This window comes from Equus caballus, chromosome 10 (assembly GCF_041296265.1).
Source record: "Equus caballus isolate H_3958 breed thoroughbred chromosome 10, TB-T2T, whole genome shotgun sequence".
NCBI lineage: Eukaryota > Metazoa > Chordata > Mammalia > Perissodactyla > Equidae > Equus > Equus caballus.
The window spans coordinates 22274603-22301316 of record NC_091693.1 but is presented as its reverse complement, the minus strand read 5'-3'; the positions used below and the strand labels follow the sequence as shown (position 1 = coordinate 22301316).

General features: G+C 41.2%; 1 protein-coding gene and 1 long non-coding RNA gene across 6 annotated transcripts in view; both read right to left on the bottom strand.

Moving 5' to 3' along the window:
* Positions 1 to 1378: 1378 nt before the first annotated feature.
* Positions 1379 to 21293, bottom strand: LOC138915954 (uncharacterized). Of its 2 annotated transcripts, XR_011422501.1 has the most exons (8): positions 21153 to 21293; positions 19539 to 19619; positions 18247 to 18753; positions 17433 to 17606; positions 14755 to 14841; positions 12544 to 12724; positions 5258 to 5727; positions 1379 to 1831 (listed from the first exon to the last, which is right to left on the bottom strand). It is a non-coding gene; the product is annotated as an uncharacterized lncRNA (long non-coding RNA). The 2 variants fall into 2 exon arrangements; XR_011422502.1 differs by lacking the exons at positions 1379 to 1831; positions 12544 to 12724; positions 14755 to 14841; positions 19539 to 19619; positions 21153 to 21293 and having other exon boundaries at positions 5093 to 5727; positions 18247 to 18430.
* A 3475-nt stretch (positions 21294 to 24768) lies between these two features.
* ZNF615 (zinc finger protein 615) overlaps positions 24769 to 26714 on the bottom strand; it is a 51648-nt gene continuing 49702 nt past the window's right edge. For 3 of the 4 annotated variants that reach the window (XM_005596485.4, XM_070224860.1, XM_070224859.1), the window contains one exon: positions 24769 to 26258. In XM_005596485.4, the coding sequence (XP_005596542.1) occupies positions 24928 to 26258 (1331 nt within the window). In that variant the 3' untranslated portion in view covers positions 24769 to 24927. The remainder of the gene's footprint in view (positions 26259 to 26714) is intronic. The other variant, XM_070224863.1, reaches the window with a different exon arrangement.

Here is a 26714-nt window from a genome sequence, read left to right as displayed (position 1 = left end):
TGTAGGAGAGTTAGTGTGGTGTTACCTGGACCCAGACAGGACTGGATGTCAGGAAGGAAAAGGGACACTGTTAACAGGCAGGAAGGTGCCCTCATCCATACAGGTGAGAGAGAATGAAGTTATCAGCCTGGGCAGAGGCATGGAAGGAATGAAAGTTTATCCTAAGGATGACGGAGAGCAAGAGCTCAGCTGTGGCAGAAGGAGAGGAGGAAGAGTTAAGTGAGCCGAGGGTACTGGAAAGAAAGACACCAAGCAAGAAATCAATGTCCTAGGTGAGACAGGAATCACATCCAGGACAGATAAGGAAGACAAATCTTTAAAAGATAACCAAAAGAAAGACCTCACTGAGGTAGAGTTGTAACTGGATGCACCCTTAAGAGATATGAGAACAAATTTTATCCACTGTTCTGAATCACCTCCAAAGATTTAAGAAATTTAAGGACAGGTCTCAAGACATTTCAAAGGGGTCAACCCTTCAACGACTAGCTGGAATTTTACTTCAACTCTGTTGCATCTGGCTGGTTCTCACTCACTCACCTGGCTGTGGTTGATTGTAGATTTCTCCCTCTGCTAGCCATGGTTCTTGCTGCGACCTGAAGAGCGCTTCTCATTTGTTAGCTTCATACTCTGTGAAGGAGAAACCAGAGAACTTGGATCTAATTTCTTGGGCTTGGGGGAGGAGTGTGTCTGAAGAAAGGAGAGACTTCCACCAAAGGAGCTGCGAACTTGCACCCTGGCAAAATACAGACCTTTCACTTGGGAAGGAGGGCACGTATATTCTGTTTGGGTTGAGAGAAGTGATTAAGAATCTATGACCTATAAAACTGAAGTCCAAAATTAACAAGCACTTCAGACACTTTCAACAAACCTCCACGTTACAAATACCCCACAGACTCTCCCATCACTGATCCCAAGACTCCCCAGTTACTAGCCGGACAGTCCTATCAATGACCACACAGGCTTCCCAATCAGTGAACTCACAAACCTTCATTATTGTTCTCCCAAGATCCTAGTTTTTGTCAACACAAATTACCACTAACCAATCAATAGATAAAAAATACAAGGTGAGTTTTACTTGAGCCAAGCTGAGGACTAGCAGTCTCACGAAGGAACAAAGGACTCCAGAGAAGCAGGGTTTTCAGCACAGTTTTTATATCTTTTCAGAACAAAGAATATACATCAAACATGTCAAAGATACATATTTCTCAACGCTTCAAATTACTTAATCACTTAATTACAGATTAGCACATATGCAACAAGTCAACGCGACCCTGACGTCTGGGAAGTGAAACCGATCTTCAAAGGAGTACTGGTTTTGGCAAGATAGGAAGGAAGGCATTCATCCGCATCTTCAAAGAGTGCACTCTTTACTTTGGGATAATGTTTAATGCATTCTTTACTTTTATAATTAAAGCTGATGTACAAGGGACGCCCGGTGGTGTAGTGGTTAAGTTCATGCACTCCGCTTCAGTGGCCTGGGGTTCATGAGTTTGGATCCTAGGTGCAGACCTACGCATTGCTCACCAAGCCATGCTTTGGCAGTGTCCCACACACAAAAAGCAGAGGAAGATTGGCACAGATGTTAGCTCACGGGCCAGCCCCATGGCCAAGTGGTTAAGTTCATGCACTCCGCTTCGGTGGCTCAGGGTTTCGCCAGTTCGGATCCTGGGCAGACATGGCACTGCTCATCAGGCCATGCAGAGGTGGTGTCCCACATAGCGCAATCAGAAGGACCTACAACTACAATATACAACTATGCACTGGGGGGCTTTGGGGAGAAGAAGAAAACAAAAGAAGAAGGTTGACCACAGATGTTAGCTCAGGTGCCAATCTATAAAAACAAACAAACAAAAAAAACGCTTTATGTACACCTGAAATTTATATAATGTTATAAATCAAAATTGCAGCAATAAAAAATAAATACATTTAAAAAGCAGAAGTACAATGTATATTTGACAGGCCATAAGGCAGGCTTCTTTAGTTCACCACATACAATTCAGGCCAAACCAGGTTTAAACCAGAATACCTTCCCCATATACCTCAATATGTGAAACTTTCTTACACCATTTTGAATACACAGGTTCACCATGCCACCACTGACTCCACAATCTCTCCATCACTGAATTATAGATTTGCCCGATTAACTTCACAGATTCCCCTGACCACTAATCTCCACAGACACCCCAACTATTGACTACACAAACCACCAATCAACACAACACACCTCTTTCATTCACCCCCAAGACCCATATCACTGACCTCCACAGACTCTCATCACTGATACACAACAAGGAACCCCACAGAAGACTCCCCTCCCTCCAGGTCCTCTCATCACCTCACTTGACCAACAGACTTCCACAGAGTACTTCCCTGAAGTTGGTCACCTAGGCAACCCCACAGCCGCCCCCCCCCCCCCCCCCCCCCCCGCTGGGCACACTCGGTAACACCTTTGAGCAGAAGATGCTGCGGATCACATGATGAACCTCCAGGAACTCGGATTCTGAACTTTTGAGGCCCTTAAAGGAGGAAACATGCTGGCACCTGTGGAGTAGCCATTTTTGAAGATGTACATACAAAGAAGGTAGCCTCTTCCTCTGGATAGCTCAGCTGTGAAGCCGCCATTTCCCTAACTGCCATCGATAGCGTGGCATATGTGCCAACTCCAAGAACATAGGGCCATCCCTTTCCTGTCAGCACAGGGGACCAAGACTTAAGAGGCCTGCCTCCACAGAGTCTCTCGTTGCCTATGGGCACCGCCATCTTGAAGGAGGTGTAAGTGTCCATACAGCTGAGAACTTTAATCCTTGGCGGAGAGAAGCACCATCAAGGGAAGTGATGCGGGCTTGGCAAGCCAAGGAGTTGAAAGAAAGGTTTCTTGGACTTTCAAGGTCTCGCAGTAGTGCTCTTTTATTCAGAGAATAGCATGGAGTAGCATGGGGACAGGACCCATGGGCAGCAAAGAGCTGCAATGGGTTGAAGGTTAGGGCTAAATTTGTAAGGCACAGGTATGTGAGTTATTTATTTACAAGACAAAGGAAAGACCATGTTAAAAAGTCATTAAAATGGTATCAGTGCAGCTGGGGTCTTGTTATTGGGTGGTCCTATAACTTTGGTTAGGAATCAGGTTGGATCAGGTCAGGACGTCCTATGCTTCCCGGAGGATGATATAGACCAGTATGTAGGGCAGGACACCTCGGACTTCTCTCCCAATGAGCATTGATCCTCATCAGAAAGGACCTCAGGAATGTTTTTGGCTAGAGAAAGCTTTAGTGAATTGTACCGGCTTTGGAAGAGCCCAGGCGGTACAGAGGTGCGGAATGGGAGAAGTGAGGTGGCATGGGCTGTGTAGAGGTAGTGGTGGGAAGTGGGCCAAGAAAGATGAGGAAACAGGAATGCCCCTGGGACTGTGGGAGGGACCAAGTCAATGTGGAGGCGGGGCCTTCCCATCTACATGGGCGGGGCCTGTGGCAGAGGCAGGGCTTTCCTGCCTACAAAATTGGGAAACAGTGACATCAGAAGCCCTAAGAGGAAGAATGGAAGTTGGGAGATGTTTTTCCTATGGTGGAATTAAAACAAGAGACAGAGGACCCCCTAAAAGAGAAAGACAAAATGGACTCTGTGTGGCTAACTGGGACCTAAAACAAAACACAGTCAAGCAGCCATACCAGGATGGAGGTGCAGTCACATACTCTGTTCTCAGAAAAACCTCAAGTTGCACCCAAAACCAGGTGTTTCCTTCTGTATCTAGGTCACCAAGCTCAGTATAGCCTCACCCTAACCCAGCACCCAATCAGCAGAAGACGCTGGTTTTTATGTGAGGACAGGCTAAGCGAGGAACTGCTAAAACATTCCTGTGGCCTCTGCGGTTTTAGTCTTTAAACCCTCACTGTGCCTTCCCGTCCTTGGAGCGAACTTTCAATTTGTTCAGAAGGCTGTGTCTCCCCAGTTTGCAAACTGTATGAGCAACAAAGCTTTCCTAACTAAATTCTTGTGTTCCAGATAATTTTTATTGACGCTGTGTTTCATCCTGTGATGCCCACATATCAAACTAACAGGCACCCTAAGACAAGCCTGTTCCCTTTGTTTACACCGCCCATGAAAGCAAGGTTCAAAGAGGTAAGGGACTTGCCTACATCACACAATGAGACAAAAATGAAAATGACACTTCAGCTAAGAGCCTCCTGCTTGCCTGTGGGCAGTTTCCTGACAAGAAGCTGATTTAATTTCCTCAGCCACTGATAGACTGCAGCCCTGGGCTAGGAAGCACCTTAACCTGGTGATCCTACCCCTTCTTCAGAATCCAGCCAGGTACCCTCTCATGCTGACTCCTCCCTCCATGCCTTCACACCACTACTACCCAACCTCTCACCTGCTGCTAGGTTAGTGCATCTCTTATCTACACTCACCTCCAGCTCACCAGTGAGGAGACTGAGAAAACAAAGGGACAGCAATTGCCGGCCTGAGGATTGAAATTCCTGTTATATTCACCCATCAGGGTGGCTGGCTGTAGGTCAGTAGATGGGAAGGTTTGAGGAATCAATGGGATGGAGGTCCCTGGTAGTCTAGGATCGGCAGGCTTTTGAGGATCAGTCAAGAATGATCCGTGGAGGCCAGTGAAGGGAAAGTCCTTGTGGTCAGTTACTGGGGCACTTCCACGGGTCAATTACTGGAAATATGAGGAAGTCAGGGTTGGAAGCCAGTGAGAAGAGGCCTTTTGAAATGATCAGAATCCAGTCATCTCCCCAAAATTGTGATCTTTAAGTTTTACCTTTCAAATTTAGGTCTTTGATCTATTGAGAATGGATCCTGATATATGACATGAGGTAGGGATCTAATTTTTTTTCCAGATCAATAATCAATAATCCCAGCACCCCTTAAGGATCTTCCCTTTCCCCAGTGATCTGAAATACCACTTATTCACATGATTTTAGACTGTATATTTGTCCCTAAAATAACACATGATGCTATTTAGACTACATAAAAACATACAAAAACGGTTAGAGTGGTAGATTCTAGGGTCATAAACCATAGTGATGTTTCGTGTCATATGTCCCATTAAAGTTACTGAAGAACACACACACACACACACACATCATGACTAATAACTTTACTAACATATTTTCTTATACACAACAAATATTCAAGGATTGTTTGAATAAGCATCATCCTATTCACAAATATATTTTCATTCTGCACTCATCTATAAGTAGACTGTAATATTTGTAAATTGGGGGAGGCACGCATCATAGCTACTCACAATTAAAGAAGGTTGCTGTGCTAGTTATTACAGCTATTGTCTCCCATGTCTCAACCTACTCTTCCATTGTCTGCTTTGTAATTCTGGGGCTGGTATTGCAAACCACATTATCTTTTGCTGGCTGCCTTCATGTTAGGTTTTCCCAATATGGAGCACTAGAGAGAATGGGCAGGCAGAAGGAATATGGAGAAGGGACTTGCTTTTTCCTGTCTTTCTCTTCTTGCTGCAAAGGAAACATTTGGCTGCAGTTTTCAGTTTCTGCCCACAGTCTCAGAATCATCTTCATCACACACCCTCAAGGATTCTACCATCAGCCAGCCATGTGCTCTCCTCAGAGACTGGAAACAAAGTTCCATGGGGGTTCCTCCTCCAGGCTCCTGAGGAACTTGCATCAGTCATTTGTCCTCTTCAAGCAAGCACAAAGTTTCAAATGAATGACTGGGGAGCAGTGATTTGTAACCTAATTACTCCTACATAAAAAATAGGGTGACATTTGTGAGATTTTTCTTATCACCCAGGGCCCTCTTCCCACAAGATTGCATATTGTCAATGGTGTTAGTATCCTAGTATAACTTTGGATCTTTCCATCTTTTTTTTTCTGAGTACAAATTTGAAGGACTGGTACAAATGAAAAAACTTAAGTGGATGCTTTAGTACAATGTATGGAAAAGGTCAAGGTAAACCCAAAATGCATGCACTACCATGATGACCAAAGAAGTCGCCCCCATGGCTACTGTAAAACCAGCCTAATGCTCAGCTCTCATCATCACTATCTCCCAGGGTATGCTTGTCAGAGAAACTATGCCATGCCAGCTTTGGCATTTAGTGTACCCATACACATTTCTTATTTCTGAAAAATTATGAGGCAGAATGTTGCTGAAAACCTTGCTTTATTCACTGCTGTGTAATAAAGGGTTGACTTACCAGGTTTGGGGTATTCAAACCCTGCACGTTCCAAAGAAAGGACTGACCCTTGTCTGGTACCTGGGAGGTAACCTCTAGCCTCTTATAAGAGCATTTTTGTATACCTGGGGTTGGGGCCATGCCATATAGTTTAAGGTAGCAATGCGACTCTTGGTGAACACCTGCTTTCGTCTGCCTGGGGCTCTGGGCCGTGCTGTATCACTCTGACCTTTAGGAGGCTGGAGTGTCAGAAGTTCAGTTGAGTCATGTGGTTACTCCAGGCCCACATAACTAACCCCCAGTAAAAACCCTGGGCAAAAAGGCTCAGGTGAGCTTCCCTGGCTGCCAGTACTCCATATGTGTTGTCACATGATTGCTGGAAGAATTAAGCACTGTCTATACAAGCCCACTGAGAAAGGGAAACTGGAAGTATGCGCCATTTTCTTCTGGACGCTGTCCTATGCACCCTTTACATTTGCTAATTTCAACCTATAGCTTTTCACTATAATAAACTGTAACCATAAGTATAGCAGCTTTTATGAGTTTTATGAGTCCTTTTAGAGAATAAACAAATGTGAGGGTGGTCTTAGGGACCTGACTTAACTGCCTTCCTAAAATTTATTTCCTATGTGAACTTATTGATGATTTTGAAGTCAAGCTCACCACAATTCAACCTACTAAGAGCCACCAATATTTAATGAGGTATATCTTTCCATTATCACATTTATTAGGGTTCTCTCAGTGGAAGTTTTCAACTGTATAAAAAGCCAAAGTGTTGATCAAGAGGACAAATTTGGGGGTCATCTGTATAAAAATATTACCTAGAGAGAAATGACTAGATAGAATCTCTTCAGGAGAGTTTCTATGTAGCTGAAATTATTCTCAAATAAAAACAAGAAATAGGATCATCCATGTAGATTTTAAAATTAGGCCAGGGGGGCTGCCCCATGGCCAAGTGGTTAAGTTTGTGCACTCTGTTTCAGTGGCCCAGGGTTTCTCCAGTTCAGATCTTGGGCACAGACATGGCACTGCTCATCAAGCCATGATGAGGCGGCATCCCACATAGCACAGCCAGAGGCACTCACAACTAGAATATACAACTATGTACTGGGGGGCTTTGGGGAGAAGAAGGAGGGGAAAAAAACAAGATAGATTGGCAACGGTCATTAGCTAAGGTGCCAATCTTAAAGGAAAATAATAAAATAATTTTAAAAAATAAAATTAGGCCAGAGACATACACAAAAATTAACTCAAAATAGATTAAAGACTTGAAAGTAAGACATGAAACCATAAAACTAGAAGAAAACATCAGCAGTATACTGACATCGGTCTTAGACGGATCTTTTTGAATACAATGTCTACACGGACAAGGGAAACAAAAGAAAAAATAAACAAGTAGGAATTCAGACTTTAGGTGGTCTATCAAGGAGGATATGGAAATTTGTGAGGATATTTCAGATTGTCACACTGACTGGGGCCCTATGGTATTTAATAGTCGTGGACCAAGAATGCTATATATCCTGTAAAGCACATAACAGTCACAACAGGAAGAATTGTCAAGCTCAAAATGCCAGTAGTACCCATACCCTCCTACTGAGAAATGTTGGTACAGCAAATTATATTGCATTCAAAAACAAAACTCCAAAATATTTGAAGGAATTTAAAAAAGGCCATTACTCAATAATAAAAAAGTTATAAGGCCTGGTACCCAATCAAAAATTACTAGATATGAAAAGAGAGAAAATATGACCCATATGAAGAGCAAGGATCAAAAGAAACAAAACCAGAAATGACAGATATACTAGAATTAATAGACAAGAATATTAAAACAAATGTTATACATACATACATTTAAGAAGGTAGAGGAAAGCAAGACAAGATAAGGAGTAATATGGAAGGTATAAAATAGACCCAATTCCAACTCTAGAAATGAAAAAGAAGTCTAAGATGAGCAATATACTCACTGGATGTGATTAACAGCAGATTAGACACTGAAGAAGAAAAGATTAGTGAACTTGAAGATATAGCAATAGGAACTATTCAATAGGAAACTGAAAAAAGAGGAAAATTTTTAAACAGCCAGAGAAAATAAATTTACTACATACACAAGAACAAATCGGATGACTGCAGACTTTTCCTGTAAGCGATACAAATCAGAAGGCAGTGGAAAAACATCTTTACAGTATTGAAAGAAGAAAAGTGCCAACCTAGAATTCCATACCCAGTGAAAATACCTTTCAAAAATGAAGTCAAAATAGAATCTTCTTCAGATGTGCAAAAGTTAAAGGAATTCATCAGCAGCAGGCATGTACTAGCAAAAACATTAAAGGACGTCCTTCAAAGGGAAATCTAGACCTACTCAAATGAAAGGCTGCAGAAATGAAAAACGTGAGTAAATATAAAATGTTTATCTTTCTATATACCTTTAGAAGGTAATTGATTGTTTAAAGCAATAATAAAAATGTATTGCGGGATTTCTAAAATAAAAAGAAGTAAAATATATGACAACAATAGCACAAAGGCTGGGACAGAAGAAATGGAAGCACGCTGTTGTAAGGTTCTTATAATATGAATGACGCGATAGAATATTACTTGAAGATATAAGGTGTATAGTTAACATCACAGTCTATCAACCACAAAAGAAAACAAACGTATAGTTAATAGGCCAATGATGAAGATAAAAGGTAATCAAATTAATTAATACAAAAGAAGGCAGAAGAAGGGAAAAAAGGAAACGAAGAATAGCTTGGAAAAATAGAAAGCCAATTATCAAGCTGGTAGATCTGAATCCTTTTACATTTCTTGAGATTTGTTTTATGGCTCAGAAACATGGTCTATCTTTGGAAATATGTTGGGTCTGGATAAAGATCAACATGCAAAATGACACTGACAATAACCAAGTAGAAAATGTCTTGCAAAACAAAGATGAAGATTAATATCCCTGACACTATTTTTTTCCTAGAGATCAGGAAAAAAAAAAACAAAATCGGCACAAAGGATTTGATTGGGCAATTCACAGAATACAAATGGCTAATAAATACATTAAAATATGTTCAAAATCACCAGTAATAATGCAAGTAACAATAATAGTAAAACTAATTCTGATAGCACTTATTAAATGACGTGCAGTGTTCTAAGATAGATATATCTTATGTAAGTATATACATATATCAGTGGTTCTCAACTAGGGGTGATTATTTTGGAACAGTGGACACATGGCAATGTCTGTAGACATTTTAGGTTGTCATAACTGGGGGAGGGGGAAGCTACTGAAATCTAACGAGTAGTGGCCAGAGACATTGCTAGACATTCTATGATGCACAGGACACCCATCCCACAACAAAGAATTATTTAGTCAAAAAAGTCAACAGTGTTGAGGTTGAAAAACTCTGATATATATTAATCTTCACAATAATCCTTTCACATCAATTCCATTATAGTTCCCATTTTTCAGATAAGGACAGGCCTGCAGAGAGATTAAATAATCAGAATAAGATCACAGAAAGTAATTAAAGACCAGTGCAAAATATGAATGAGTAAACCTGGCGAGAGAGTTTGTGCTCTTAAATGAAACACTAGACTCTATAACCTTAAAGAATGGCATTGCTTTTATTTCTCAGATTTGTGAGATTTAAAAACTATGATATTAAATAATGGCAAGGATGTGGGAAAAACAGGGACTTTCATAAACTCTGTGAAGGAGTGTTGAAGACTTTTAGAATGGCAATTTTGGAGCAACCACAAAAAATTTAACTCCAGGTACCATTTGACTCATAGATTTTACCTTTAAGAATCTAACTTAAAAAGCTTTAACATATATCCAGAATGATGTGTTTTAAAGAAATTTTATGGCTTCATTGTTTACAATAGTAAAAAAGAAATGTGAACCATTAAAATATACTTTTACATGAACAGAGTACATAATTAAGGCATATCCATGCTAGAAAATATCACGCAATCCTTAAATGCGATAAGGTAGATCCATATATATTTGAATGGAAAGCTCTCCAGGACAGGTTACTATTGGAATAAACCAAGTAACAATCTGTTTACTATGATCTCAGTAATGGAAAAAGATTTTCACAATAAATATGTGTGTATATGTACATAAATGTGTACATGTACATATGTGAATATAGATGTTACTAAAAACAGAGTAAACCATTAAGAATTATTTTCTCTCTTAAGCAATGAGTAGAGAAGGATTTGAAAGGGCAACTTTATTTGTTCTATTCATTTCCATATTGTTCTGTATATTTCACAAACAAATTATTTGTATATTACTCATTTAACAACAAAAGATGAGAAAAAGAGAATGTAGTAGGTTAGAATGGTGGCCCCCTAAAAGATATGTCCTCTTCCTGATCCCCAGAATCTGTGATTGATACCTCATTTGGATAAAGCGTCTTTGCAGATGTAATTAAGTTAAGGATCTTAAAATGAGACAATAATCCTGGATAGTCTGGGCAGGCCCTAAATCCAATGACAAGTATTCTTATAAGAGACAGGCAAAAGGAGATAGATAAACAGAAGCAGAGAAGGTAACGTGAAGACAGAGGCAAAGACTGGAGTGATGGGGCCACAAGCTAAAGGATGCAGACGGCCACCAGAAGCTGGAAGAGGCAAGGGAGGGAATTTCCCCTACAGCTCTGCAGGGAGCACAGCCCTACTGACAACTAGATTTCAGACCGCTGGGCTTCAGAACTGTGAGGGGAATACATTGCTGTTGTTGTAACCACCTAGTTTGTGGTAATTTATTATGGTGCCCACAGGAAACTAATACAGGAAGGCAGACAAAAATTGACTTTGGATAATTTGGGAAGAATACTACATTACCTAAGACCAGGATGCAGTTAAAAAGATATCGCGGGTCCCTACATCCCGAGTCTTTAGCAGAGAATGTGACTTTAAACTCTACTGGTAGGTGTGTACTCAAAATCCAATTCAGCAAAATGGTCTGAGAGGTCATTGAAACCATCCATTTGTCCCTAACTTAGGTTTTACATCTGAAAAAAAGCCACAATACCAGAAGGGTATTGAAGAAACTCTATAGCAATAACCATAGTGTTACGCTCAGCACAGTAAGTCACACAGAGAAAGACAAACACAATATGAACAGATTGGTGGTTACCAAAAGGGAAGGGGATGGGGAAAGGTGAAAGGGGTAAAGGGGCACATATGTATGGTGACAGATAAAAACTGGACTTTTGGGGGACTGGCCTGGTGGCGCAGCGGTTAAGTTCACACGTTCTGCTTCAGCGGCCCTGGGTTTGGCGGTTCAGATCCCAGGTGCAGACCTACACACTGCTTGTCAAGCCATGCTGTGGCAGGCGTCCCACATAAAATAGAGGATGGGCACAGATGTTAGCTCAGGGCTAATCTTCTTCAAAAATAACTGGACTTTTTGTGGTAAATACAACGCAGTCTACACAGAAACTCAAATATAGTGATGTACACCTGAAATTTACACAATCTTGAAGCCAATATGACCCCAATAAAATTTTTTAAAAAAGAAACAACTTAGGTTCAATAAATGTTGATCTTGGCATGCATGGTAATTACACGGGTGTACAAATCTATAAAAATTCACATACTATATGTATGTTATGCCCCAATAAGAAAGTATGAACATACTGCACACACACACACACACACATATGGGAAATAGAGAAACAGCTACAGGAAACCTCTTCTTACATACACCAGAAAGCTGCTATTGAAGCCACTGCCCACTGTAGGAAGGGCCATCAAGAAATGTATTAGGGGCTGGCCCCATGGCTGAGTGGTTAAGTTTGTGCACTCCACTTCGGTGGCCTGGGATTCACTGGTCCAGGTGGGATTCACTGGTTCAGATCCTGGGCGCTGACCTACACACCACTCATCAAGCCATGCAGAGGCGGCATCCCACATAGAACTAGAATGACCTACAACTTAGATCTACAACTGTGTCCTGGGGCTTTGGGGAGGGAAAAAAAAGAAGAGGAAGATTGGCAACAGATGTTAGCTCAGTGCCAATCTTACTTTCCCAGGGAAATGATTCACTTTCTCTGTACAAAAATGCAAATCATTTAACATTTTGTGTTTCTCCTGCTGGAACTGCCTGCCAAAAATGTTGGAGATAATCTGGTAGCTCAATATAAATAACCCATCAGGTCTTCCAGTTTTGTATTAGTATTCTGACTTTTAAAATTCTAAGCAGATTCTATGACCTGCCTTTCCACCATTCCAAGTATGCCCTGATATTGACTTTATGGTTGATTTATTTTTCTCCAGATTCAGGCCTTTATCAATGTGTACTTTTCCAATTAATCAAATCCATTTTTATAAGGCTCCATCAACACATCATAAAAGAGAGGGGGGATAATTAAATATGTAAAACTCACCTGGACCTTGGTCATTTTATTCCATTCTGAGAAAACGGCCAGTAACTGGGATCTCTGTGATTTTACCCTTCTAGATTGTCGCTGAAATTCTGGTCATAGATCTTACAATTCAAGTTAACAGTATCCCCAAAAATGATGCTCTCCTGGTCCTGGAACTATCTTCTCCTTACTTCATTTGACTCTAAGGACTCAAAAGCAAATTCACTTTAAGTGGTACATTCCTTTGGGCCACACATTTTGTCAGTGTTGCTATAGGGGCTGTGGTAGGCAGAATCAAAGATACCCACATTCTAATCCCAGGAGCCTGTGAGTATGTTACATCACACAGAAAGGGGAATTAAGATTGCTGATGAAATGACAGCTGTTCATCAGCTGACCTAAAAACAGGGAGATTTCCTGGATTATTCAGGTGGACCCAAGGTAATCGCAGGGTCCTTACAACCAGAAAACGGAGGCAGAAGATACCAGAGAGTTGGGATGTGACAAGAACGCCACACACCATTGCTGGCTTTGAAGACGGGGGGAAAGGGAGCCTGCAGCTTAGAAGTGCGGATGGCCTCTAGAAGCCCGAAAAGGCAAAGAAACAGACTTTCCTCTGGAACACCCAGAAAAGAGGACACTCCCGCAGATACCTTGATTTTAGCCCAGTGAGACCCATGTTGAACTTCTACTCTGTGGAACTGTAATATAATAAGCTGGTGATGTTTTAGGCCATTAAGTTTATGTTAATTTATTACAGAACCAATAGAAAACCAATATAGGTGTCCTCTAACATAAAACCCCAATACTTAAAAGTTTCCTTTAGAAAACCGCAATGTTTAGATCTCAAGGCAGTGCAAACAGTACGAAGATTAACATGCTAAATAAATCACTTTTCGTAAGCATTTTCTTATTTAACCCTCACCACCAACCTAGAACTACCAAATCACTAGACCCATTTTTAAACAATGGAAAGTCAAGACTTAACACCTGGAGATAAAGTATCCTGTCCAGAGCCACACACTTTCTAAGAGGCAGAGCTGAAATTCAAACCAAGGCCTTTTTCTCTCCAAAGCTCACCACTTTAACCACTATTGTACTTTCTTAACCAGATAACATCACAATCAACGTTCAGTCCTCTGTAGAACTGCCTGAAAAGTTTACTATCCACAATATCACACCAGAAGGTAGTATACAGCCATAGTGAATAACGGGAGTTCTGGAAACAGCCCCTAGAACTCAATGCACGTGTGTGTGTGTGCGCGTGCACACACGGAGCAACCTTCTTCCACAAACAGAGAAATGGAAAAGGAGCATGCCCCAACACTCACTCCAAAGCAGAAAATCAAAGAAAAACAAGGAGTCAGAAAGGCTCACATGATAAGGTCATTAACTCTGCCGAATTACCTTGAGTTTTTGCTTCCACTCCTTCTGGCCATATCTTTTCTAAATCCTCAAACCCATAGAACTCTGCAGCAACTGTTCTTTGATTTCTGGGTACATGTATTCCCCCTTGATCTCCAACCTAGAATCACTTTCCTCTAAGCACCAGGGCTATCAGATCTGCCTCCTTATAGCGCCAAACCAAGAAAAAAGGTGTAAAACTATTGATAGGATTATTAAAGACTATAAAACTGTAACTATACAATTATTTAAGGATTATTCATGGGAAGGATGACAGGGATGCAACATCTTGGCCATATCCAAATTTCAGTGCTCCCTATCCATGAGCCCTCATGTCCCTCCTACAAGCAATGGGCAGAATTTCCTGATGATTTCTTGGCATTATGCACATTCACTTTAATGGAAAAACTCCTGTTGCCCTAGAAAGGGCATCTGCCTTTCCAGAATATACACACATGCAAACATAAAAATGTAAATCTTTATAGAGCAAAGTAGGCCATAGAAAGACATTTTCACAAATTTCAAAAATTAATATCAAAGAAGCTTACTCCTTGACCACAATGCACCAGAACTAGAAATCAACAGGAATGAGAAACTCAACAAATTAATTGGAACAGAAACAAAAACCTGCATACCTAGAAAAAAAATCACATTAAAAACCTTCAAATTAAAAAGGCAATATAAATGAAAACTCTGAATTATTTAGTATTAAATGGCAAGGAAAGCACAATATATGTAAACCTATGTTAAACTGGAGTATTGGAAGGAAATTTAGCTCTTAAATATTTATTAGAAGTGATATTAAAAATAAATGAACCAAGTATTCACCTTTGAAAGTACGGGGCTGAGATCTGGGAAAAACTCAAATGCAGAGAAGTGACTCTTCCACTTGGGGTCACTTTCCCCACAGGGTCCCTGTCAATAACAGAGGAGGTGGTTTAGATACTGGGCTGTGCTTGTGACACCAAAACAGGGTTAGAGGAACACAAGCTAAGAGTCCAGGATCTACCAAGCTCAGGGGCCCTGGAAACTCTGGCTCTTTGACTTGAGATCCTGAAGACAGTGCCCTAAAAATAAAGGTGGACTGTAGTGCAATCTCAAATTAGTGAGTGAGCCAGAAAATTCTCAACCCCTTAAAGAAATATGAATTTGGATTGCTAGGAACCATTAGCACCTGGGAGAAGCAGAGGAAAAAAATCTCTGTGGGAAGATAAAACCATTTTTAACCTCTCAACATTTCTACATCTAATACATAAGAATAAAGAAAGATTGAAAGGATTGTAAAAGATATAATATGAAAACATTAACGGACAGAGAGGACTTCAAGAGAAAAAATAATTAATAGAATAGAGGAGTATTTCTTAATGCTAAAATGTTCTCACCAGGACCATCTAACAATTAACCACATGAATTTAAAATATATAAAACAAAAATCAACAAAACTAGAAGGAGAAATTGAAAACTCACATTTAGGTAAGAAACTTTAATATATCTCTCTTCCTCACTGAAAGACTAAAAGCAGACCAAAAATTAAGAAGGATGAAGAATGTTAGCAATGTGAAGAGCAAACATGACTTAAGGGTCATGAGCAGAGCCGGCACTCAAGAAGATACACACACACACTTTTCTAGTACATATGAAACTTTTACAAAAGTCAGTCATACATTTGGTCAGAAGACAAGTCTCCATTCATTTCAAAGGACTGAAATAATACAAAGCATGTGCTCCAAATGTCATGCAATTAAGCTAAAAATCAATAACAGAAACAAAACTGAAAAATCCTCATATATTTGAAAATTATTAAACTCATACGAGTCGAAGAAAGTGGAAATTAGAAAACACTTTAAACTTAACATGTAGGCAGAATTTTAAGATGGCCCCATGATTTCTGGTTTCCAGTTGTCACACCTGTATAATCCTCTCCCCTTGAGTGTGGGTGGGATTTGTGACTTCCTTCTAGCCAACAGAATACACCAAAGGTGATGTGACATCACTCCCATGATTATGTTACATTATAGAAGACCGTGTCTTAGAGACTGGAATGTGATTCTGTCTTGCTGGTCTCGCAGAAGCAAACAGCTATGTTCTGAACTGCCCACAGAGGTGGCCATGTGAGGAGGAATATAGGAGGCCTCCAGGACCTGAGGTTGGCCTACCAGCTGACGGCCATCAAAAAGCCAGGGCCTGCAGTCATACAGCAGCAAGGAACTCTCCCAACAACCTGAGTGACTTTGGAAGCAAATTCTTCCCCAGCTGAGCCTCCAAATGAGAACGCATTCTGGCTGACATCACGATTACAGCCTTGTGACACTGAAAGCAGAAGTCCCTGGTGAAATGCGCCTGGACCTCTGACCTATACAAACTGTGAAATGACAAATGTGTGCCGTTCTAAACCACTAACTTTGTGGTAATTTATCACACAGCAATAGAAAACTAATACACTGAATAATATACAAAATTTTAAATAGCAAAACTAGTGAGAGGCAGATAAAGCAGTTCATAGAAATTTGTATCCTGGTAGATGCTATACATGTTGAGACATATTAGTTCTCTTAATTTCACAACATCCCCTGGAAAGACTTGTTCAAAGCACATGGCTGAGGGGGGAAAACACTTAAAAAGACAGCTTTGTTCATGCCACTCACTCTTGAGCCAAAATTATTGGCAGATACTAAAACTGCTCACCTAGAAAATGTAAAGAAATCCACTGAAACTTTCACTTTCAGTAATACCAAGAGCAATTCAATTGCTCCATTAGAGTGCAAAGTTTAGAAGTAGGGAATTTTTCTAAAAGGCACTACTTATAATTGCAAAGAAGTATAAACTACCTACGAATAAGTATAACCAGAAATGTCTGAGACATACACGAAAAGACACAACAAATCCTGGCCTTGGGTGGGAAAACCCGAATAAGCAGAGAATCCCAAGGTGTTGCAAAAAACTATATCTGAATATATGTCAAGTTATCCGAATTAATGTACACATTTAATGTGACTCTAGTCACCTTGTCACTAGTTCACGCACCTGATGTGACACTATTGCCGCCATTAAGGAAATGTGTAATCATTTTATACCATGGACATATATTTATAATTAGAAATTAAGTGATAAAATCAACTGATACCTATGTTATACAGATCACTCCAAATAAGAAAGTAGCACAAAAAGATTTAAAACACACACACACATGCAATGGTTTTCACTGATCAGAGCTTAGGGCAATGGAGATGTTTTTACTTCTGCAGAATAAACACAAAAGTATTGAAATAGCCAAGAAAACATGGAGTCAACCTGGAGGCAAGAAAAACAAAACACATGTTTTATAACATAGACCATAGACTTTAGAAGCCATGTGAGGAGGAATATAGGAGGCCTCCAGGACCTGAGGTTGGCCTACCAGCTGACGGCCATCAAAAAGCCAGGGCCTGCAGTCATACAGCAGCATAGCTATCTACTTTAAGAAGATAATGACTAGACTGTATGTGACAAGTGTTTTTAATTAGTACCTTGAGGAAGACACGGGCTTGAAGGAGTGAAGTGAATTCGGATCAGCTGGATGAAAGTATCATCGTCTGTTTCCAGCAGTCAAGATCTGAGACGCAACCTACCTACTCTCCAGGGACACACGTTCTCCAAACCTTCAGCCTCATGCCTCTCCACAGACATACACTGGCCTCCCCCTAAAACAAATAAAATAAAAAAAAAGACTTCAAGTTAAATGCGAAATCTGCACTAGAGGGACCGGCCCAGGGCAAGTGGTTAAGTTCATGCCCTCTGCTTCAGCAACCCAGGGTTTGCCAATTTGGATCCTTGGTGAGAACCTACACACGGCTCATGAAGCCATGCTGTGGGTTCGTCCCACGTAGAACTAGAATGCCCTACAACTGGGAGATACAACTATGCATTGGGGCTTTGGGGAGGAAAAAAAAGAGGAATATTGGCAACAGATAGTTCAGGGCCAATCTTCCTCACTAAAAAAAAAATCTGCACTAGGAAAACTTGTTCATTAACACCCTATTCCTCAGGCTTCTCCATGTCTGAGCCCCACAGTGAGTCGCGAACCCGAACAAGACACTGCGTTTACCGATACCCATCTACCCCTCCAGTTGTTAATTACTGACCCCACAAGCAGAATCACCCACACCAACAACAAATGCCGACAGTCGGACCCTCAGTCGTTAATCTCTTCACGTGCTTAATACTGACCGCCAAACGGCAGATTATCCAAGCCAAGACTCCCCAGAGACTGAACCCAAAGAAACTCCCAGAACCGCCCTTCAGTGGCCTCACAGGCCCCTCCCTCCGCAGCCACGCACAGACCTCGACCCATCGGATGCTGAGCGTCTCAAGTCTCCACTGGCAGCTACCAACGGCTGAATTCATTTCCAAAACGATTCGCATTCGGGTGCGGTGACCCCGAAGCCCCGTCTCTGGCTGTCCCTAGGGACGCTTCTGATCCGACTTGGACCCCGGCGCCCTCATCAAAGTTTGAGTTCTGGCCGCCGGCCAGCTCTGTGACGTCACGCGGCCACGCCCATCTCGGCGATCGGACCCCGGCGGCTACGACTCACCGCAATGAGAAGAAATTGAAATCGCCTTTGGGCACCTCCTTGCCTTTCCCTCCTCGCTGTTGATCGACAGCACTGAGCTGAGTAAGTTTTCAGCGGCCGGAGCCCAGCCAAGGCCGACGCGGCCCGGGCTGTATTCTGTTTAGCCTCTTGGAGTGAGGACGGGGCTCTGTGAAAATGATGCCCACGGGGGCCTGGGAATGTGGCTGCCTCTGGTAGTGAAGCAAGACGGGTGAGGCTTCAAACATATACAGTATTTCTAAAAAGAAAAAAGGGCATATGAGCAAACTTTTGGGACCCCTCTCCCTGGTCCAACAGCTGAATCTTGCCAGCAAACTACATAGGCTTCAAGTCAGTGTAATAAAAATCCTGCTGTGCTGTGAAGCAGCCGTGCAGGCCATCTTGAGCCTGTGTCAAAATGACTTTGCAACCCCACACCTCATGACTGAAGATGCCAGCTGGAGAAGTCAGCCACATGAAGAGATAAACGGTAACTCGCGCCTACATCCCCAGCCGCATCTTAGAGACTGAAGGAAAACTAAGGACCCTAGTCCTTGCCTCGGTCCACACATAGATAACGTTGGTATCCCAGAACGTGTTTGATGTGTAACCAAGAAATTCTTAACTTCACTGTGTAATCTAGACAAAAATCAGATGTACCCTCTCCCTTTTGACATATTTGATCCTTAGATGCATAAGCCCTAAGCCTGTCTGCACGTACACTGCTAAGAGAAAAGGTATGTAAACTGCATGAAGATCTGTACACCTCGGAGCAGCTCCACGAGAGCATTCTGCTGAAGTTTCCAAGAGCCGGCGTTCCTCACTTTGATTATTGAATAAACTCCTTCATTAGTATCTACCCAAACTTTTTTTCAGTCAACAGGCATCTGAGAATGATTAAATGATGAGATATGCTATTATCTTGTTTGGCATCATTCTCAAATAAAATATAGTCATGCATCGCTTAACAACAGGGCCCATTGTTGGGTGATTTTGTCGTCGAGTGAACATCGTAGAGTGTACTTACACAAACCTACTACTCACCTAGGCTCTCTGGTACTAATCTTATGGGACCACTGTCATACATAGTGTCCATCCTTGACCAAAATGTTATGCGGTGCGTGACTGTAAACAATAAGAAATATTAGCTATTGTTTTATGCAGGCAAAGGAGGTGGGGTAGTAGAGAATATAATCTGTACATTCTTTTTAGAGGGCAATTTAGAATTATCGAAACAATTTAAATTTTTCATTCTCATTGATCTAGAAATTCCTGTTAAGAATCTTTGTTAAAAACTCTATATATTAACCATAGAAATTTGGTAAATATTTTAAAAACTAGGAATATCCTGAATGTGCATCAGGAGGTGAAGAGTTTGGTAAGTTGAACACATCTCTTCAATAGAACAGTCTGTAGCCATTACAAAGCTAATTATAGAATCACCAGTATTTTTGAAAAGTGACTTCTTGAAAGGATGAAATATTGATCTCCAGAACAGTATTTGTAATATGATCCTCTTATGGCAAAAATTCATAAACATATGCATTTCAAAATTTTGAATGGCTTAAGTAAAACATATTTGGGGTTTGGGCATGGAGATGGAGAGAATCTTCACTAAGTTTGTATCCACTAAATTCTAATGAAAAGATTTTATTAACATAGCACCAAAATGTAGTGCCTTCTCCACTCCCACAGCTCCTCAAACTCAGCAACTCTAAAAGTAGAAGTCCTTTTCCCCTCCAGACTGACGTTCCCTTTATTCTGTTTCTCACCTAGCAGTCACTATTACACAATAAATCAAGAATGGAGAGTTATCTGGATTGTAGGTTACTGGAGGTTGATGTGAACAGGTCAGAGGATCAACCCAAAACATAACCTATGTGTCACTGTCACACTGGCCACCCATTCCTGTAAAAATAATTCCTGAACCAGCCCCTCTACCCACCCTCATTGCTTTAGTCCATTTATTTCAATTACTACTGAATATGCCACTTCACTGGCCCCTACAAGGAGGTGGCTCACCAACCACCTCCTTTTTTCTATACCACAACCATCTTTATTTTTTATACCCTCCATCAAACCCTGAATTCGTTTATTAATTACAGACTAGAACCAGATCTCAAGAGAATGCTTTTAAGGCTGTACACAAGCAAACACAAAACAGATTCTCCCTTATCATCTTCCATTATTCTGTCCTCTCCAAATGCCTGCAGTGTCACATGCTCCCAGGAATTTGCAAATACTTTCCCTTCCTTGAACTGCTTGGCACAAGGAAGCAATGAGAGAATATTAGATACTCTAACCGTTCTTTCATGAGTCATTTTAGAGGCCACTTTTTCAGATAGCATTCTGGAATACCTTCCGGGTCGGTCTCAATTACAGTAATATAATTCTTAAATATAAAATTGCAACTATAATAAGTGGTGCTAAGGATAGGAAGTATAGAAAGCATCCAATAGAGGATATAGAGAAGCATCTCTGTACAGGGATGACTGAAGATCATTTGTCTTCCTAGACCATCATTCTCTGCTGACTTGAGTGCCCTCCAAAATGGACTATGAGTTCCTCAGACAGAAACTCTGCAATATTTTTGTATCCCCAGTGCTCAGAACAAAAACTTGCACAGAAGGCTTCAATAATGGACTATTAAATGAGTACCTGAATTTGGCTTACAGGATAGTCTTCTCTTCCTCAGTTCCCTGCTAGGTGCTATGCTGCTGCTCGGCGATAATTAAATACAGCAGAGGTACAAGAGAGTGGATATAGTGTGCTGCTTTTTGAAAAGAAAAGGGAGAAAAAATAAATATCTACTTGCTTGTATTGACAAAAGAAATACTGGAAGGACTCACAATCAACAAGTTTACCTGTAGGAGGCAGATGGTCAAGGGAAAACTGGGGCTGAGGACTGAGAACAGGCTAAGAGTAAGACTCATAAATGCACCTTTTTATACAGTTTTAAGTTTTGAACCACATGCCTATGTGACCTATTCAACAATAGGTTGACCTGTTGTTGTGACCAATTCAAACGATTTCAGTCAAATCCAGATGGGGAATACACATCTAAATACAGGAAATATAAAACTGCAAGTCAATAAAGCGATTAAAAGGAGAGGAACATGGTTCTGTGGAGGGCCAGAAATTGGGGAATTTGGCCTAGTGAGGGAAAGCTTCACTGAAGAAGTCTTCATTGACGATGAAGGATGGAGAGACCCAGAAGATGGGAGGAAAGAGGGACTCCTTCCTTACCAGGACTGATAATACTTTTCTTAACTACCTGTTTCGCAGGCACTGTTTTAACTACATCTACTTCCCACGACAAACCTGTGAGGCAGATATGATTTTACAGATAAACTGAGACATAGGTGAGTTAAGTAACTTGCTCAAAGGCACATAGCTTGGGCCAGCAGGGCAGGATTCAAATCAGGGAGTGTGACATCAGGACCCACTATTCAAGGCGAAGGGTGATCTTTATTGGAACCATAAGGAACCTGAGTGTGGTAGCAGGCTTAGGTGTACACGAGGCCTTGTTCACCTGGGGATGTCAGGCTCTGAAAAGGGAGCTCAGCACTCGGCCCTCAAGGCTCAGGGACTGAGCAGTTCCACCAGTGAGCCAACCTGACCTTGCCGTGGCCGGAAGTGGACATCAGAGGGTCTGGTTACTGGAGCACTCATGGCTGATTCTTTGCTGGAGAGTATCTGTCTTGAATCCATATCATTATAATGTGAGAGTGGTGATGGGGACATATTCCAGGATTTAGGGTGAATAGGTTCAAAATTAGGGGTGCATGAGGCCATTGTTAAAAATGCACAGTCCTAGACTCGTCCCAGAGGTTCTGGTTTAGGAGGTGAGAGGTATGACTCAGGAATTTGCATTCTTCTAAGTTTCCCAGAGAACCTGAGGCAGGAAACATATCATAGAAAATCATTAGGAACAGTCCTGGAATGTTCTCTGATTATGATTATGATGGGTGACTCCCCTCTGTACTTTGTTCTTGGCTCAAATTATATCCGGAAAAGCCTTCCCTTGGGGAGGGTGTAATCTCCCATTACTACCTACAGATTACTATAAATTACTATCTATTACTAGGCCTTATTTTCCTTCATAAGACTTACCACTTCCTGATACTATGTAATCCATTTACTGTCTCTCTCCCTCTCTAGACTGTAAACTCCGTAAATGCTCTTCCTTCGCTGTTTTGTTCACCGGTGTATCCTCAGTGAGTAATAAAGTGCCTCGCATAGTGATGGTGCTTTAAAATATTTCTGGAGGAGTAAATTACCCAAACCCAGGATTGCAAGTGAATTCTGAGACAGCCACAACATGGCAAATTTCCATTTCTATTCCTATGAGTAGGACTCACTGTTTGTAACTGGGGTATCATATCTTCATGGGATCATGGGAAAAAACTCTGGATAAAGGAGAAGGCGAAGACGCCACTCCTAGGACGGTGGGAAGGAATGAGGGAGACAGAAGTTGTATGTCTCAACTCAGCAAGTCACAGAGAATCCGGGATCTTTAAACAGCCACTCTCACAGGTGACAGGCCTGTGGACAAATTTAAGAATTCAACTCCAGGGGCAAGCCTGGTGGTGCAGTGGTTAAATGCACATGTTCCGCTTTGGCGGCCCGGGGTTCACCAGTTCAGATCCCAGGTGCAGACATGGCACTGCTTGACAGGCCATGCTGTGGTAGGCGTCCCACATATAAAGTAGAGGAAGATGGGCACTGATGTTAGCTCAGGGCCAGTCTTCCTCAGCAAAAAAAAAAAGGAGGATTGGCAGCAGTTAGCTTGGGGCTAATTTTCCTCAAAAAAAAAAAAAAGAATTCAACTCCAAGACATTCCAAAAAGATCTCACCTCCTCCCACTTCCTGTACTCTCCAGAGCTTCTCATGTTGCTTTTTGTTCTGTTTACTCTAGGAATCAGTTTCCTTTTCTGCCTTGTCCCTTTATAATCAGTTATTAAGTCTATCTGATCCCAAACAAAAACCTTTTCGGATGACAATTCTGTTCTTTAGAACCATCTTTCCCTTCAATGACAAGATACACTTTGATTAGCCCATTAGTTCATTCATTCACTTTCCAAATCTCTATATAACTAGGATTTTTCCTATGTGATGGAAAATAGAAAATCATGGAAACCAGCACTCTCCAATAGAACTTCCTGGTATAATGAAAATGATGATAGAGCTCTCTCTCATTGTCCCACTGTTTGGCTCATTGCGCTGTCCAATTCTGTAGCCACTAGTCATACATGACTGTTGAGCACTTGAAATATGGCCGGTGCCACTGAGGAGAGACTGATTTGTCATCTTACTGCTTTTCAATTTTTTTAAACATTAAAAGTTAAGTAAAGTGATAAAATTAAGGATTTTATAATCTCCTTGTGGAGATAAGAAATGTACATTTAAAAAATAACTTGTGTTGGGGCTGGCCCCGTGGCTGAGTGGTTAAGTTTGCGCGCTCCGCTGCAGGCGGCCCAGTGTTTCGTTGGTTCGAATCCTGGGTGCGGACATGGCACTGCTCATTAAACCACGCTGAGGCAGCGTCCCACATGCCACAACTAGAAGGACCCACAACAAAGAATATACAACTATGTACTGGGGGGCTTTGGGGAGAAAAAGGAAAAAATAAAATCTTTAAAAATAATAATAATAACTTGTGTTCTATGGTGATTAACTACCATTAGGAAGAGTCCTTCTCAAATCGTCCCAAATAATATGCTCCTTCAATAATAAACTGTCATATTCCTTTGAACCAATTACTCCATGTCCATTTCACTTAATACAGATATTAACATCCTCTCACTAGATTAGTTGCAGTGTAGTGATACCACTCAATGATAATCTGACTACCTCAGTGCTCTCTCTAGGAGACCATAGGCTTTTTCTGTTTTGATCACCACTCTATCCTTAGCTCCCAGCACACAACCAGGTACAAAGGAAGTAATTGACAAATACTCGGTAAATGAACGATTGAGTCAATCTAAGGCTGTTGTTTCATAAGTCCCTCTGCATAATATAAACTTCTAAGAGTTTATGGTGGCCAGCCTAAGTTTTCAATTAATGCTTCACTTTTGCCTGGGGAAAATGAATTAATATATACATGCCTTATATCCCACCATCCAATATTAGCCCTTTGCTGGTTTTTCATTCATAGCAACATTCTAGATATAAATTATCTTATATGTTTTAAGAATTCACTTATTTCCTCCACTTAGTTGAACTGACACAATAGAGCTATTGATGGATATGTGTTTGGGTTAGCATCAGATTATGCCTCTGTATCAATGCATTTATTGGAGAGGATGAGGATGTCAGGTGTTCTTAGTCTCAGCATTTATACAGTTTCTCTCAGTAGATATGTTTTAGCCATAATATGAGCTAGAAATTTTTGCTCAACCTTTTTCTACACCAGATGTCTCTGAGTTTTTTCCTACTGGTTTTCCATGACATAAAATAAGACGTAATTGATCACTGAAGGCGCAAGCACATTCACTGCATTCATAAGGGTTCTCTCCTGTGCAAACCCTCCTGACGGTGCACATCTGGCCACAGGGTGTCCCATTATGACTACATTCCTGTCTGCTAGGAGCCCACTGATGTTTAATGATGTCTGAGGGACCACAGAAGGCACTTGCATAGTCACCATATTAACAAAGTTTTTCTCCTGCAGGACAACACTGGTCTGTGATACCCTGTGACTCTCAGAGGAAGGATTCTCCACCTTGACTGAATGAATTTTCTGATGTTTATTGAGGACTGACTTCCCTCTGAATGATTTCCCACATTCACTGCATCCATAGGGCTTCTCTCCTGTATGAGTTCTCTGATGTATAACAAGCTGTGACTTCCCGATAAAGGCTTTCCCACAGTCACTGCATTCAAAGGGTTTCTCCCCTGTGTGAATTCTTTGATGTTTAATGAGACCTGTCTTCTGGGAACAGGATTTTCCACATTCACTGCACACAAAGGGAGTCTTTCCTGTGTGAAATCTCTGATGTGCTATGAGGCATGTCTTCTGGCTGAATCCTTTTCCACATTCATTGCATTTATAAGGTTTCTCACCTGTATGAATCCGGAGATGTACCATGAGATTTCCCTTCTGGATAAATCCTTTCCCACATTCACTGCATATAAAGGGTTTCTCTCCTGTGTGAGTTTTCTGATGTATATTGAGCCGTGATTTCTTGAGAAAGGCTTTGCCACATTCAGTGCATTCATAAGGTTTTTCTCCTGTATGCATTCTCAGGTGTTCAGTGAGCAAGAACCTTCTGGAGAATGCTTTCCCACACAGACTACACTGATGGGGTTTCTCTCCTGTATGAAGATTCTGGTGATCAGTAAGCCAAGACTTCTTGATAAAAGCTTTCCCACATTCACTGCATACATGAGGTTTCTTTATTTTTTGAGTTTTCTGATACTTAATGAATTGACACTTAGTGCTGACGAGTTTTTGGCTCTCAGGGAATTTAGTGTCAGTATGAAACTGTTCATTGTTAGCATGGAGAAAGGATTTCCCATCTCCAGTAAGCTCCGCAGAGCTCTTTGTTTCATAGCTTCTGCTCTGGTTAAGTAAAGTTAAATTTGATTTCATACTTTTTCCCTGTACGTCAACTAGGTCATGATTTTGCCTTAACACCAAATGAGTTCTGCTCTTATGAAGAGAATTTTCAAGTGTGTCACGTTCATGCCATTGTTCCAGTCTATCCTCCATACTTTCTTTTTGTAAGTGTTCTGGCACATGATCGTCAAGTTTCCAGATTTCTAGGAAAGAAAACAATGAATTATTCTTGAATAAAGGTATTTTTAAAAATACCTTGATGTGAAGTGTCTTTATAGTGATGACCCTATGCGTGTAAATAAAACTTCCTGTTTAATGTTCCTTGTACATTGGAAAAAGCAGTAATAATGAATAAATACAAATTGGGCTGCTTTCCAAACAAGGCCTTGCAAAACATGCAGAGCCTGTAAAATACAAGCAGTTCACTGTGAGCGGCACACCACAGGTTGGAGGGCCACCTCATCCAAACTGGTGAGGGACACACTCATTCATTGCACACATCCTTACTGATGACTGCATGTACCAGGCATACTGCCGGCGTTGGGGATACACAAGCCTATTCCTCACGTTTACAGAGCCTGCACTGCAGTTTGGTAAAAATATTCAAAGGGCAAAGAGAGCACAAGGAAAACAGGTTGTGAAAATTGCTGGGAACGAGC